The sequence below is a fragment of the Nannospalax galili genome, unplaced genomic scaffold (genome assembly GCF_000622305.1).
Source record: "Nannospalax galili isolate Female #2095 unplaced genomic scaffold, S.galili_v1.0 scaffold239, whole genome shotgun sequence".
NCBI classification, from domain to species: Eukaryota; Metazoa; Chordata; class Mammalia; order Rodentia; family Spalacidae; genus Nannospalax; species Nannospalax galili.
In genome coordinates this window covers 1069895-1084597 of record NW_008343017.1, presented here as the reverse complement: position 1 = coordinate 1084597, position 14703 = coordinate 1069895, and the positions used below count along the sequence as shown (strand labels likewise).

The 14703-nt window shown below is 37.7% G+C and overlaps 1 protein-coding gene across 1 annotated transcript in view; it reads left to right on the top strand.

Moving 5' to 3' along the window:
- The window catches only part of LOC103738843 (E3 ubiquitin-protein ligase KCMF1-like), a 118501-nt gene that overhangs the window by 66787 nt on the left and 37011 nt on the right, over positions 1 to 14703 (top strand). The window contains 1 exon segment of the mRNA XM_008839013.1: positions 14030 to 14082. Within this exon segment, the coding sequence (XP_008837235.1) occupies positions 14030 to 14082 (53 nt within the window).

Here is a 14703-nt window from a genome sequence, read left to right as displayed (position 1 = left end):
TCAGAAGTTTTCAGACTTTCTCCTTAGGTCTGGAATCTTCTAAGAATGATTTTGGCCTCAGGAACTTGGGTGTTGGACTGACCTGAGATCCTGGCCATGGCCATGCCACGCAGGGGTGTAAAGGCAAATGGGGTGGGAAGAGGCCCCAAGATTTCCCAGGGAGTGGATTGAGTAGCTGGGTTGTACCAGATGCAAAGGATCAGGGAGCGGAAAAGTAAGCATCGGAGCCCCAGAAAGAGGCTGTCAGCCCCAGAAAGAGGCTAGCGGGTGTTGCAGGATCAGGGAAGTAAAGGGACGTGAGGGTGGGGCCAGGCCCGAAGCAGTGCTCCTAGGCCCCAGGGAAGGCACTAAGGTGGTCTGGGTGAAAAAGATTAGGAAGCAGTACTGGTTCCCCAGGTGTCTGGGGACCCAAGACTAGGAATGGCACAGGGCCCAACCTAGGAGTAGAGAAAAGCAGGGGGAGATGGAAGGGTGAATGTGGCTTGGGGAGTCCCGGTGTGGAGAGCTGCACTATAGACTTACCCCAAGAGGCCTGAGGATGGTATTGCAGGCTAGGAGGACCAGTAATTTTTTTTAACCAGTAATTTCAGAAACAATGAAAACCAGAAGACAGTGGGTTGGCATCTTTCAATCGCTGGCTAAGAGTCAACCTGGAATTTCAATTCTGGTGAAACTATTCTTCAAAATGAAGGTGAAACCAAGAAGTGTTTGAAGACCTACACTATCAGTGTTATTCATGGGAGTTCTTTAGGGTGATAAAAAACAACAACAACAACAAGAAAACAAATGGAAACTCACATATTAGAGAACTGAGCAGATATAGAGACAGATTATTTTAATTTCACAATTTGGCAAAATAGTATTTCCTGACTAAAGCAGAGGCAATACCAGCCTTTCTGTTTGTGTGCTACACACTGAACCCAGGATTCTTCATGCATTTAGCATGTTTTCTAGCACTGTAGGAACAGCCCATATTGTGAGATTTATAACATGTTTAAAAGTCATGATCTGTCATTTTGTTTTCTGCTATTTTATTTTCCATAGTTCTAATTATACAAACACAGTCAACAGTTCTGAAGATAGGAAGTGGAATATTGCAGAAATTAATAATTCTTGAGTTTTTTTAGTAGCTTTTATTATGATATACTGTGATAATTTTACTATTTTATTACTGATGCCAAACTTTTAGTGTGCATAATTTATGAATTAAATTTATGAGGTGTGTGTGTGTGTGTGTGTGTGTGTGTGTGTGTGTTGTGTAGATATAGTATACATAGGGGTCAATACTCTGAGTTGTCAGTGGATACAGGGGGTCTTTTAATCTCTTCAAGACTAAGAGACTGCCATAAAATACATAACACAAAAGCAAAGGTGATGAGAAGGATAATTACAGAGTGTAACTATCCTGTAAGAATATTACATCATACATAGGTAATATAACTATCTTGTAAGAATACTACATCATACATACAGTGATATAATTTAGTAGACTGTGGTAGATGCAAAACCTTAGCTAAATCACCTAAACAAAAACAAAACTATGGTGGTCTGGAGAGATGGCTTAGCAGTTAAGAGCACTGACTACTCTTTCAGAGGACCAAGTTTAGGTTCCCAGCACCCACACGGAAGCTAACAATCATCCATAACTCCAGTTTGAGGGAATCTGGCATCTTCTTCTCCATGGATATTGCAGAACACAGGCACACTTACATACATGCAGGCAATACACTCATACACATAAAATAAAAATAAATAAAATATTTTAAGAAGGTAAAGTTAATGATATAGTAGAGGTTATATACTAAGTATTTAAATATACTCTATCCATAGAAATTTGAAAAGGAGAAAAATGACCCAAAGGAACAAGAAAATGAATAATAGCAACTGCAACAAGAAAACAAAACAAAGAGTACGATGGTGACTAAATCTAATTATACTGATGATAGCCCTGGAAAATAATACTGAGCATATTATTTATAAACAAAAAGTATGATGCAATTTAAAATTAATACAATGGAAGGAAATTTACAACACTCAGAATTCTGCATTTTATTATGTGAAAATGGTATTTTAAAAAACTAAAAGACAGGCTGTGCAGATAATTTAGTTAGTACAGAGCACAAGGACCTAAGTTTGATCCTCCAGAACCCATGTAAAAAGCTGGGTGCAGTGTCACACGTTTGTAATCCCAGTGCTGGGGAGGTGGAGACTGATGGATTCCTGAGGCTCACTGGGCATCCAGGTTAGCATACTTGGCAAGTTCCAGGCCAGAGAAAAACTATTTTTTGTATGTAAATGGTTGGTGCCCAAGGAACAACATCCAAGGTTCTCCTCTGGTTTCTACATGCACATACACGTGCACCTGCACATACATAAACATACACACACAAACTAAAAGGAAGAAAAAACACTGTTATAATTATTAAACAGCACAAATAACTGCCTGATAACATAGAAAGATTTTAAATTTTTATTATTTCATATGTATGAGTGTTTTGCCTGCATGCATGTAAGTGCACCTATGTTGTGCAGTGCCCATGGAGGACAGAAGAGGGTGTCAGATCCCCTGGAACTAGAGTTATGATGGTTGTTAGCTGCCATGTGGGTATGCTAGGATTCTGCCCAGTTCTGCAAGAACAGCCAGTTCTCATAACCATGGAGCCATCTTGCCAGCCCCCAACATAGAAAACTTTTAGAAGAGAATGTATGGTACATCCATATAGCATGCTTTGTAGGAAACTGACCTGGCTCTGCAGTGACAGTTGCAAAGGTAATTGTGTGGCTTAATTGTACTCCAGGACTGACTGAAGAAGACCCTTGGAAACATTGTTCAAATTTTTCACATAAGGAATTAAGCTTTTGATCTGACTTCTGTTTGAACTCAGTCCTCCAGTAGATCTTAAATACATGAATTTAGTGAATGCAAGGCATAGCCTCACAGACACAGAGAACTTAAAAATTTGGGGTAAAACTATAAGAAACACAAATAACAAGGTCACTATAATCACTGTTAAGGAAAAGAAAGCCTTAAGAAGCAAAACACCCAGCCTTGATGCCTGTCTCTGACAAAGTACCTGAGGTCCCTTTGCATTGATAGTCCAGGTAGGCCCCAGTCAGGCATCTTTAGATGTTCTAAGGTGAAGAGGAATAATTTCTTCAGTTACCAGTTTGCTGCAAAATTTGGCTGTGTATATTGCTGGCTGGCACAGCTTTTTACGCCTCAGTCAAGTTCGTAGTCTTACTCTGTTGTGATCATTAGAACCTTGTTTTCATTCAAATTTTCTACTTTCTCTGACCAGAATTGGTCTTCAAATTTTCGCAGTAACCATAGGAACTCACTAAACACAGGTCCCAATGGGAAAAGCTCTGGAGGCTGAGAAAACAGTTATAATGCTTGAGAACTGTGTTTCTGGTGTAGTAGGAGAAACACCTGCAGCCCTGAAGTTCATTGTCTCAGAATTTGTGTTTGTTTTATGATCAGGCTCAGTGCAGATATTCAGGTGTTTCTAAGAGAATGTGGGTGAAAGATAAAATCAAGTGACTGTGAAGTTGGAGAATCTCTTTGCAATTCTATCATCTATTCATTCACTCAGCAAATGTTAACTGACTCCATAGTGTAAGTGCAAACTGTAGAAGGAAATAAAATACTAAATATCTGTCCCCTCTTATCCACTGAGGGTCGGGGTGCAAACTGGTGCAGTCACTGTGGGAATCAGTATAGAGATTTCTCAAAAATCTAGAAATCGATCTACTATATGATCTAGCCATACCACTTTTGGTCATACACTCAAAAGACTCTACACCCTACTACAGAAATACCCATTCATCCATGTTCATTGTCGTCCTTTTCATAATAGCCAGAAATTGCAAACAACCTAGATGTCCATCAACTGATGAATGGATAATGAAGGTGTGGTACCTATACACAATGGAATATTATTTGGCTCTTAAAAAACAAAATTATGAAATTCTCAGGTAAATGAAGGAACTGGAAACAATCATCCAGAGTGAGGTAACTCAGACCCAGAAAGACAAACTTCGCATGTTCTATCTCATAGCTGGATGCTAACTTTGAATCCTTAGATACGCATGTTTTAATTAGAAAATCCCAAGAGGTCAGAAAACTAAGAAATGGCCATGGGGGAGGAGGGAAGCTTCCTGGGAAGGGTGATAGAATGCAGTGATATAAAACAGGAAAAGGACTGGGACCAGGTGGCAGAGTGGTTAAGGCAACGGGCTGCTAATTCATTGTGTTCCATATGTGTGGATTCAGATCCCATTCTCACAGAATATAGCATTGGGGGCAGGAGACATGGCTCAGTGGTTAAGAGCACTGGATGCTCTTGCAGAAGACCAGGGTTTGATTCCCAGCACCCACATGGCTACTAACAACCATCTGTAACTTCAGTTCCAGGGGACTCCAATGCTCTCTTCTGAACTCCATGGACATTGCATGGCATGGGTGTACTTATACACATGCAGACAATATACTCATACACATAAGAAAAATAAAAAAATAAAAAATAAAGGGGAATAGAGTAGGAAGGGTTAAATGGGTGGGGAATGAGAGAGCAGGGCAGAGGAGGGAGTATGGGGAGGAAAATGAACACTAAAGGACTTTAGAAAAAGTTGTTTGGAAACCTATCACTATAAAAGCTTCTTAAACAGGAGGACATAATCCCTCTAGAAACCATAGGCTAGCCAAGTAAAAGCCCAATGTCAGGACTGGATTTGTTCTTTTGAAACAGTTGACTAGAGGTCACATAGACTCATAAACAATACTGACCATTACCCCTGTTCTTGATTACCCACCAGAACTTCACATCTAGACCTTATTGCTGAAGGCACTACATACATGAACTGTAGAACAAACAATGAGAAATCAAGCTGGTGTTGACTTCAAAGCTTCATGGCTATTGGTTAGCTTTCATACTTCTGGAAGCTGGAATGCAAGCTACCTAAAGAGAAAATTAATCATCAGCCTTACCCAGTGGTGAATCCTGAGAAATAGAGCTACAACTGGCCTGGCAAGATATGCCCACCAGTGCGGTATTATGAGAGTAACCAATAACTTTCTGATTACTCCACAAATATTATGGGAGTAACCAACCACTTTCTGATTGGATTTAAGGTCTACTTCATAGGTTGGAGCCCATACCTAACACTGGTATCAGGCCTAGGAACCTGAGGCTAGACTGGTCACAGGACATAAAGGAGAGCCCAATACTATTGTTTGCTAAATAGATACAGTATATACCTGAATCCTCTTCCAAGTATTATATCTGCTTCAGTGCCTCCCTGATTTGTGTCTCCCTTCAATATTTTCATTTTTACTTCTTAATTTTTAAAATATTTTATTTATTATTTTTATTTTGTGTGTATGACTATATTGCTTGCATGTAGGTAGATGCACCCATGTTGTGCAATGTCGATGGAGGTAAGAAGAGGGCATCGGATCTCCTGAAACTGGAGTTATGGACTTGTGAGCCACCATATGGATGCTGGGAATCAAATCCAGGTCCTTTGCAAGAGTAGCCAGTGCTCTTTATCACTGAGTCATTTCTCCAACCTATCCTTCAATATTTTTAGATAGATTTTTAAAAGTGATTTTTCCAAAATTGATACTGGCCAGAAACACTTGGAAGTGATACACTTCCCAGGGAGTTGTATTGAATAACCAGAGGGCAGAATTCAAAGCAACCACACTTGCTGAAAAGAAGGAAGAATAATTCTAGAAAGGAAGAAATTCAGGGACTCCATCCCTCATTCTCTAGATGAGTTCTGATCTAATCCCCATCTCCTGGACAAATTTGGATCTCAGGGAATATTCAAAGCAGCTCAGAAAAGTTACAAAGGACTAAAGTGGGATGATCTGAGCTGTCATACACCACTAGAAGACAGAATTCTCAGTAGGAGTCTCCTTAATGAGTCTGCTAATATATTAAACACATCTCACCTCTCTACAACACATTAGTCACAATGCCTGTGAAATAATTCAAAACTGTCTAATATACAAAGAAACCAAATAGCCTACCAATTCTCAAGATAAAAGACACCAGTACAGACTAACCATCAGATGAGCCAGATGTTACAATGGACAGAATTCTAAAGCAACTATCATAACAATGACTCAGAAGGCAGGAGATAATATTCTTGTGCCGAATAAACAATAGAAGGTCTTAGCAGAGAAATGAGCAAGTAGAATTGAAAAATGTGATACCCCAAGTATTAAGGTTTACTGAAGTTAATACAGAATAGCAATTATGGAAAAGTTGGTGAACCTGAAAATAGATCATCCAGTCTGAAGAACACACAGAGAAAGGATGGGTTAGAGAAATTGAACAGTCTGGTGGGATGATTAAAAAAAAAGGCCAACCTATGTGTACTTGGAGACCCAAGTGGAAATAATGAACATGGAGACTAAAGATATTTGAAGGAATGCAAGCATGAATTCATTGTTACTCAAGTATTATTCACTAATAGTGTCAGCCCACCTGGGTACAGCCAATAAGGAAGGACATTTCTGGGGGAAGGGAACTTAAAAAGAAAATTGACTTCAAGATCATCTGCTTTTGATTTTTACCATGTTCTGGCAATTTTAAAGAATATCAATGATAAAATACTTCTTTCCCAAAATATCTCTTATTGGTCTAAACAATTGCTATAGTTGATGTTGATTTTTTAATAATATATATTTAAACTTCAAAGTAATATGCTTTATTTATCCTTGATAAATATCACATTTTATGAAGTCATAACTTTTCATAATACTCTTGGTTATATGTTTGACCTTGACACAAATATATACATTCATTCTAAATGTACTTTGTAAATGGTTTTCCTGATTTTCCAGTACTCCCCTTGTGATGCTCTTTAATCCTATAAACTGTAGTTTAAAATAGGCAGTGAAAGCCCTGTGCTTACAAAGGTAAACAGAGCCTTAGCTGGTTTATTTCGTATTGTCATTTTATATGACCACAAGGGTTTTTATGACCACATGTTTGTGTTAAAGAAATACTGGAGTAGAATAAAAACTGTGATTGTAATATTTTGCTTTCAAGCTATAAAGTTTTTAGATGATCCTGAAATATATTTTTAAAATTGAGGTGTATTCTCCCTTAAATTTTAAACCATTTGTTTTTAGACTAAAGAAGAAATCAAGAAAACAAAGCATTCTGCTGTTATAGTTTAGTTATTGTATAAAATCAATGTTTTGCACACATTTTGGTTGCATTAACATTCACTAATTATTAGATAATTATTTACATAAAATATTTCATACAGAATTTGGATTAAAGCCTCAAAGCTAAGCTGCAAGGTTGACCCACCGTGGACTGAACTTCTCACTTCTTTCTGTAGGTGCTCAGAGTTCCTCTCAATCTTTGGAAATATTTTCAAACATCAACAATTATTGTTTTGAATGTTGTAAAAAAAGCTGAAGTAAGACATTTGAACACGAAAGAAGAAGTCAGTGGAGCCTAACAAGGAAAAGCTTTCTGAAAACTAAAAGGAGATGCATTTGAAACCATAATGTCTGGGTCTGTTTTGAAATCTGCAGTGCCTTCAACACTGCATAAAGTTTCCGAGAAGTGTAAACTCCAAGCTGGCTCATCCAAAGCATGGGTCCTTGAAACAGTTCAAGATGCAGAAGGCACCAGATGAAGGACAAAGAATCACATTCTAGAAGCACCGATGAAGAAGGGAAAGAAGTGTTAACACTGGTGGGATTGAAAAAAAAAAGGACAGGAAAATGGCAGTAATAAAAACAAGGCTTTGATGAGGGCAAGGCGGTGAATGATGTTTTTATGTATTTTGATATTGCTGGAGGTCAGTACCATTTCCAGGTGGCAATCATTCATCTAGTTAAGAGAGGAGGCTGAACTTGTTTCAGAATAAATATGGACATTTTTTTTATTCAAAGAAAAAGAGAAAATAAAAAAAAGGAAGCAGCTGACACTTTAAAAAGCCCTGGTTTTGCAAATTCTTTCCAAACAGTATAAAAGCATTATAGTATTTTCAAAATCGAAATGATTATTTTGCTTTGGCTGTGGGATAGCTTTGTAGCTGGCTTTAAGCCTCGTTGAAATTAAATACTAAGGTCTGTGAGCTATCTGAACAGTACTGCCCCTGCTTTCTGATGATCATTATTTATTTAATGACTATTGATGGAAAATGAATCTGTCATATCGAAAAAGGGCAGAGGAAGTGTTTGTTCTTAGACTAAATATGGTAGGCATGCCATTACTGAAGACGAATTATATAACCAGCAATTCCTCTAAGGGGATTATTGTAATCACAGAGAAATATTTGAGTGACTTATTGAAACTGTTTTATATCTTGGTGTCTTTTTGCTTATTAGATTTCCAAAATCCACAAATTAATATCAAAAAGTAAACATAAAAAGATCCTTTATATTAACTATAGCTATAAAAATTGAAATAACCTGATATTGTCATTATACATGTATGGAACTAGAATTTCCAAATTTTTATTAGACTACTAAGTACTGATAAGACTAGCAAATCTATGTAGTATTGATAACAGTGGAAATTTGGATGGTGCTATGGCAACAAATGGGGGAAAAACAAAGCACTGAGATGGGGGCTGGACAGAAAGACTACTGATTAGCCACACTTGCTGCTCTTGCAGAGGACCTGTTTGGTTCCCAACACCCAGGTCAGGTAGCTTACAAGTATCTGTAACTCCAGCTCCAGGGGCTCCAACTCCCTCTTCTGGCCTCTGTAGATACCTGCACACATGTCCACATACCCCCCCACATATACACATATTTTAAAAATTTAATCTAAAATAATGAGATGTTCACACTGTAGAACCTAAGAATCTTAGATTTAGAAATTATATATATATATATATAAAATACTGCATGTACAAATTAAATATTTAAAATGCAAATACAGCATAATTTATTCTGTGAGTCACTTATGTATGAAAATTTAGAACACAGTCATCCTTCTGTATCTGCAGAGGATTGGTTCCTGGACCCCCTGTGAAGGCCAAAGTCCAAGGATAATTAATTCTTTCATATGAAATGACATTTTGTTTGCATATAGCCTGGAAGTATCGTTCCACATGCATTAACTCATCTCTGGATTACTTAGACTATCTAACACAATGCAAATTATATTTGAATAGTTACTGGGAAATATTGTACAGGGAATACCGACAACAAAAACTTGTGCGTGCTTCCTACAGATGCATTTCTTTGTGGTTTGCTTCTACCGTTTTCCACCCGCAGTTGGCCGAATCTATCGATTTGAAACGTGTGGATCTGGAGAGCTGTCTGTATTTCTGACAATTTTCGGTCATAAGAAGGGCTCCAATGTGCACAGTTATTTTTGTATTAGGGATTTTGTATTAGGGATACCTTAGGGAAAATTTCTAGAGCTAGACTTGCCGAGTGGATTGGAAAACACATGCAATTTAGTTAGATAGCTCCAAATTTCCTGTCGAAAAGGTTTATGCTGAATTTCTTTCCTCCCAGTAATGTGCAGCTGTTTGTTTAAAAACAAAAATCCCTCTCAGCTGGATGTGTTGACTACTTCTTTCATTTTTGACAATATTAAAGATGAAAATAGTACTTGAATATAGTTTTGAAATTACTTTTGGGCTAACACACGCACATTGTTTTTTGGCCATATTCATCAAAATTTTAAGTTAAAGAATAATATTAGTTTTTTAATTGTGGTAAAATATATATAGTGTAATATTTACCGTCTTAACTATTACAAGTGAACAGTTGGCTTAAGAGTGTTCACATGGTTGTGTAAGAATTTCCGCAACTTTTCATCTTCTAAAACCCAAATTTCACGTCCAATAAGCAACTGCCCTTCCCCTCCTCCTCAACTGGGAGTCATACTGTCTTAGAAAGCAATAAAGGGCTTCCAAATTGGAAAAGAAGTAAAATTCTTTCTAACTACAGCTAACATGACCTATAGAATGCTCTCAAACGCCAAAAGACCCCAGCTACTAATAAACCCAGTGTCATTGCAAGGTACAAAAGTCAACATATAAAACCCAGTAGCCAATGGGGAAGAGGACATAAAGATGATTAAAATGTTGTGTACGAGATACACAAAATTTCAATAAAAGGTTTAAAAAAACAGTAACCTTGCTATATATCAATAGTGAATTATTTGAAGCAGAAATTAAGAAAGCAAACCCATTTATAATAACTCCAAAAATAAAACACATAAGAATAAATTTAATCAAATATGTAAAATATCTTCACAGTAAATGCTGTGAAGCATTTTGAAATAAATTGAAGAAGACACAAAAAAGTGGAAAAATATCTCAAGATCATGGAAGAGAAGATTCAACACTGCCACAACCTCTATACTATCTTAAGTGATTTATTTTGAAATGCCAATGGCATTCTTCATGGGACTAGAAAAGAAATTCTAAAATGTTTGGAAGCACAAAGACAAAACAAAATAAAAAAGAACAACAAAACTGCCATTTTGAGCAAAAAGACTAAATCAGGAGGAATTCTGCTACCTGACTTCAAAACACAGTACAGAGATCCAGTAATCAAAGTATAGGAACAGACACAGAGACTAGTCAGCTTGACAGAACACAGAGCCTGGAAGCAAACTCCCGTATACACCATCAAATAATTTTCAACAGAGGTACTAAGAACGCACTTGAAGAAAAGAAGGCCTTTCATTAACTGATGTTGAAAAAACTGGGTAGCTACATGCAGAAGAATGAACACAGATTCTTACTTATCACCGATTACTCAGCTCAAAACTGATTAAGGACATAGAGACCTGAGACCATGAAACCACTTGCAGAAAACTTAGGGGAACTTGTTCAAGACCTGGAATGGGCAAGGGCTTTGTTTACCTAAAACCCTGGCACACAGGAGCTGAAAACAAAAGTGGACAAATGAGATTACAGAAAACTAAAATCTCCTGCACTGCAAAAGGAACACTCAAAGGAGTTCATGGGAAATAACTGAACGGAGAAAATATTTGTAATGCATACATTTGACAAGAAATTGATGTCCAGAATTTGCAAGAAACTAAAAAAAAAAATAAAAATAAAAAACAAAAAACAAACAAAAAACTTGATAGCAAAGAAATAAGTGAGCAACAAATCTAAACAACATTCTCTAAAAGGGAGCAAAAATAACCACTAAGTATATTGAAAAGTGTTCAGCACCATGGATTATCATCGGAATGAAAACCAATCACAAAACAACCCCCAGTTTCCCTCAACAGAAGAATGGATATTGAGAATGTATATATGTGCAATAGAATATTATTCAGACAAAAAAGAATGAATCCTGACATTTGCAACCATATGGATGGAACTGGAGATCATGATGTTATGCGAAGTCAACCAGGCACAGAAAGATAAGAACTCCATGACTGAACTCATGTGGAATCTAAAACAACTGATTTCATAGAAGTTGAGGTAGAATTATGATTAACAGAGGAAGGGGGCTGTAGGTAGTGGGGGAAGAGGGGGAGGACTGATCATTGGGTGCATGTTATGGTTCCAATGTGAAACCGCCCCTGTTGGCAGATGTAGGTCACTGAGAGCAAGACTTTGAGAGTTATAGTGAGGCACTCAAAGGCTTCCAGTGTCAGCCTCTTTGCTTTTTGGTCCACTGCCACATGGGCAGCAACAACCACAAGCTCGCCCTGAAAGAGACAGGAGCCATTTAGTCGTGCCAAGCCCACCATGATGGACTTAAAGCCTCTGAAACTCTGAGTCAAACTAAATCCATCCTCCCGTAAGTTGTTTTGTCAGGAGTTCCTTCACAGTTATTAATACAAGACAAGTTACAATTAGGTGCAAGGAGTTCTGGGTAATTGCTGTACAGGTGACTAAAAAAGAATTATGTACTGGATGGTTCAAAAAGCTCGAAGAAAGGGTGCTGAAAGTTTTTAACCACAAAATACGATAGATATTTGAGAAGATCAATACATTCAACCTGATTTAGATATTATGCACTAAATACACAGACTATTACATGATCATACATTAATATGTGCAAATCATATATTTTTCTACATGTTAAAAATAAAAATTAAATTAAATACATTATAGAAAGAAACAAGTAAGAATAACAAGTCATAGATTGCTTTTTTACAAGATCAAAGATAAATTATAAACTGATAGCAATTATGAGTACAGGTTTCATCATAGAAGTAGGCCCAAGAAATATAATAATACAGTTAAAAAAGGAAGTGTATAACATGGGCCTTGAGTACATGAGAAACAGTGACTCTAAAAAGTGCTTTGTCAATCCTTTAGCCTTTTTAAAGAAAACTGATAAATCCTCCCTTTTTCACACAATGAGTTTTGTGTAGGTTATAAATTGAAACATAAAAGATAGAGGTAAAAGAAAATAAGAAGAACATATGGGTGAACTACAGTATATTAAATTTAATCATGTCTGATAATCAACTAATAAAAATAATGAAAAAGCAATCTGAGCAGGGAATACATGTACAACAGATGCATCCAACCCAAACCTTGTGTCTGTTTTATGTAATTCTGTATGGGTGTTTAGTATAGAAAATTTTCAGTAAAGACCAGTTAATGACAAAACATTGGACAAGAGGCCTAAGTAGACAACTGACAGAGGAAGAAATTCAAATGTAGTAATCACATGATAATCTATTTTCATTAATTAATAACTAGGGAATTCTGGATTAAAATGAAAAGATACCATTATCCATCTCACAAAATGGCTAAAGTTGAAAAGATTAAAAATCACCATCTACTACATGAAGAAGCTTCTCTGGTGAGAGTTGAGAGATACATTAATTTATAGATATAACAATAAGTCATTAGGAGTCAGTTTAATACTATACTTAGCAGAATAATAGTAGTAGCCTTATAACACTGTGAAACACAATTGACCAACATGTAGCGAATAAGAGGCTGATGAATGAATAGGTGCCCTGAATAGGATACCTATATCAAACTTCTGCTCAGGAATCATCATGAAAGAGTGGGAGAAAGATTGTAAGACCCAGAAGAGGCAGATGACCACAAGGAAATGGTTTTCCAGACAGCAGGTGAATTGTTCATATGATGTCACAACAATGGTGACAGCATGCACAAGCCCCACCTATGCTCAAGCCAGACAGAAAATACCAGTATAGAACTGGGGAAGTGGGAAAAAACCCCAACCCCAGCCGAAGCACTATTGGCAACCAATAGCAGCTGGGAGAAGGAAAGTCAATCTTCTTTAAGCTTGTGACTCTGGGTAGGTTGACGAGGCCCCAGTGGATGGATTCCACACCAAAGGGCATCTGGGAGCACAAATTTGACTTTATAGGTCTTAAAAAATATATAAATATACTCTTTTGTAGATATATATATAAAAGAATACATGAAGTTGGACAGGGGATAGTAAGGGGAATGTAGATGGGAGGAGCACAAATACGATAAAAATTACATAAAATTCAATAAATTCAACTAAAAAACTCTTTAAAAAGCCATAACATTTGCTAATATGGTTGTGTCTAACCCTCAAATACTGTAGATGAATTTGTAAGCTGGCATGACCCTTTCATGTTTTAGAACAGTCACGCAAACATGTTTGAAGAGTCAGAATGCTCTGATTCCATTTTGGCTAGCTTCTTTAGACAAAGCTCAGACATAATGTATGTGTAAAGGCCTTATAAGGTATGAACAAAAACTTTTGACTGTAAAAGATATTAGTCAGCACATTCCAATGTCCTGAAGACAGCCCCTACCAGTCAAGACTTTTCCCCATACACAGAATATGGGGATATCCAATTATTTTAAAAAGATGCTTGGCACGCACGGGTTTCTGTGGAGTGCCCCAATAAAAGCTCCTGGCTGCTATTGTTCTGGACCAGACTCCGTCTTTGGCTCATGAAGTCTGTGCCCAGCTAGCCGCCATTTGGTTGTTGTCTTTTTTTTTTTTTACTTTAAATTCTTGAATAAACTTTTTGCATAATCTTTTTAGGTATCTGTGGGAATTAGTCTTGATTCTTGACCCCTAACATTGTGGGGGCTCATTCAGGATTCGAGAATAGAGACCCCAGACCCACAAAAGCACCACCGGAGCCCGCCTTGGTAAGTTCTGCCTGCTTTCGTCTCTCTCTCTCTCTCTCTCTCTCTCTCTCTCTCTCTTTCTCTCTCTCTCGCTTTTTGGTAGTCTGGACTTCCTGGGGCTCAACAGAGATCAGGCGGATGCACTATTGATCCCAGAGCTGGAGGAGAATGGGGGACACCCTGACTCCTCTTCTGTTGAGGGGTCGTGCTCCAGTCTGACATGGAATCCAGACAGGAGCGACCCAGAGTCTTGGCCCAGTCCCACCTGGAATCTGGGTGGGCCAGACGCAAGATTCTGGTTGAGTCTGACGTGGAATCCAGGCTGGCCAAATCTTTTTGGGAAAGGAACAGGGGCAGTCTTCTCAGCTGACTAGACATGCTGTGAGATTTTCATTTCTCCCTCTAGGGAACTGCCATCTCATACTGTGGTCACCCTCTGCTCAGAGCTCCGCCTTGTCTATAGACTTCCCATCCTACTTCTTCTCATTCTCATTCCTCTCCTTATATTCTTTTTTCTTGAAGCTTATCCCACGATGGGCCAGAAAGTCTCATCATCTTCAGCTCCATTTGAACTAGTTCTTAGTCATTTTCAGGACAACAAACGAGCAGCTTCAAAAGTGTCTGGACTCTGGGTCAAGCCGA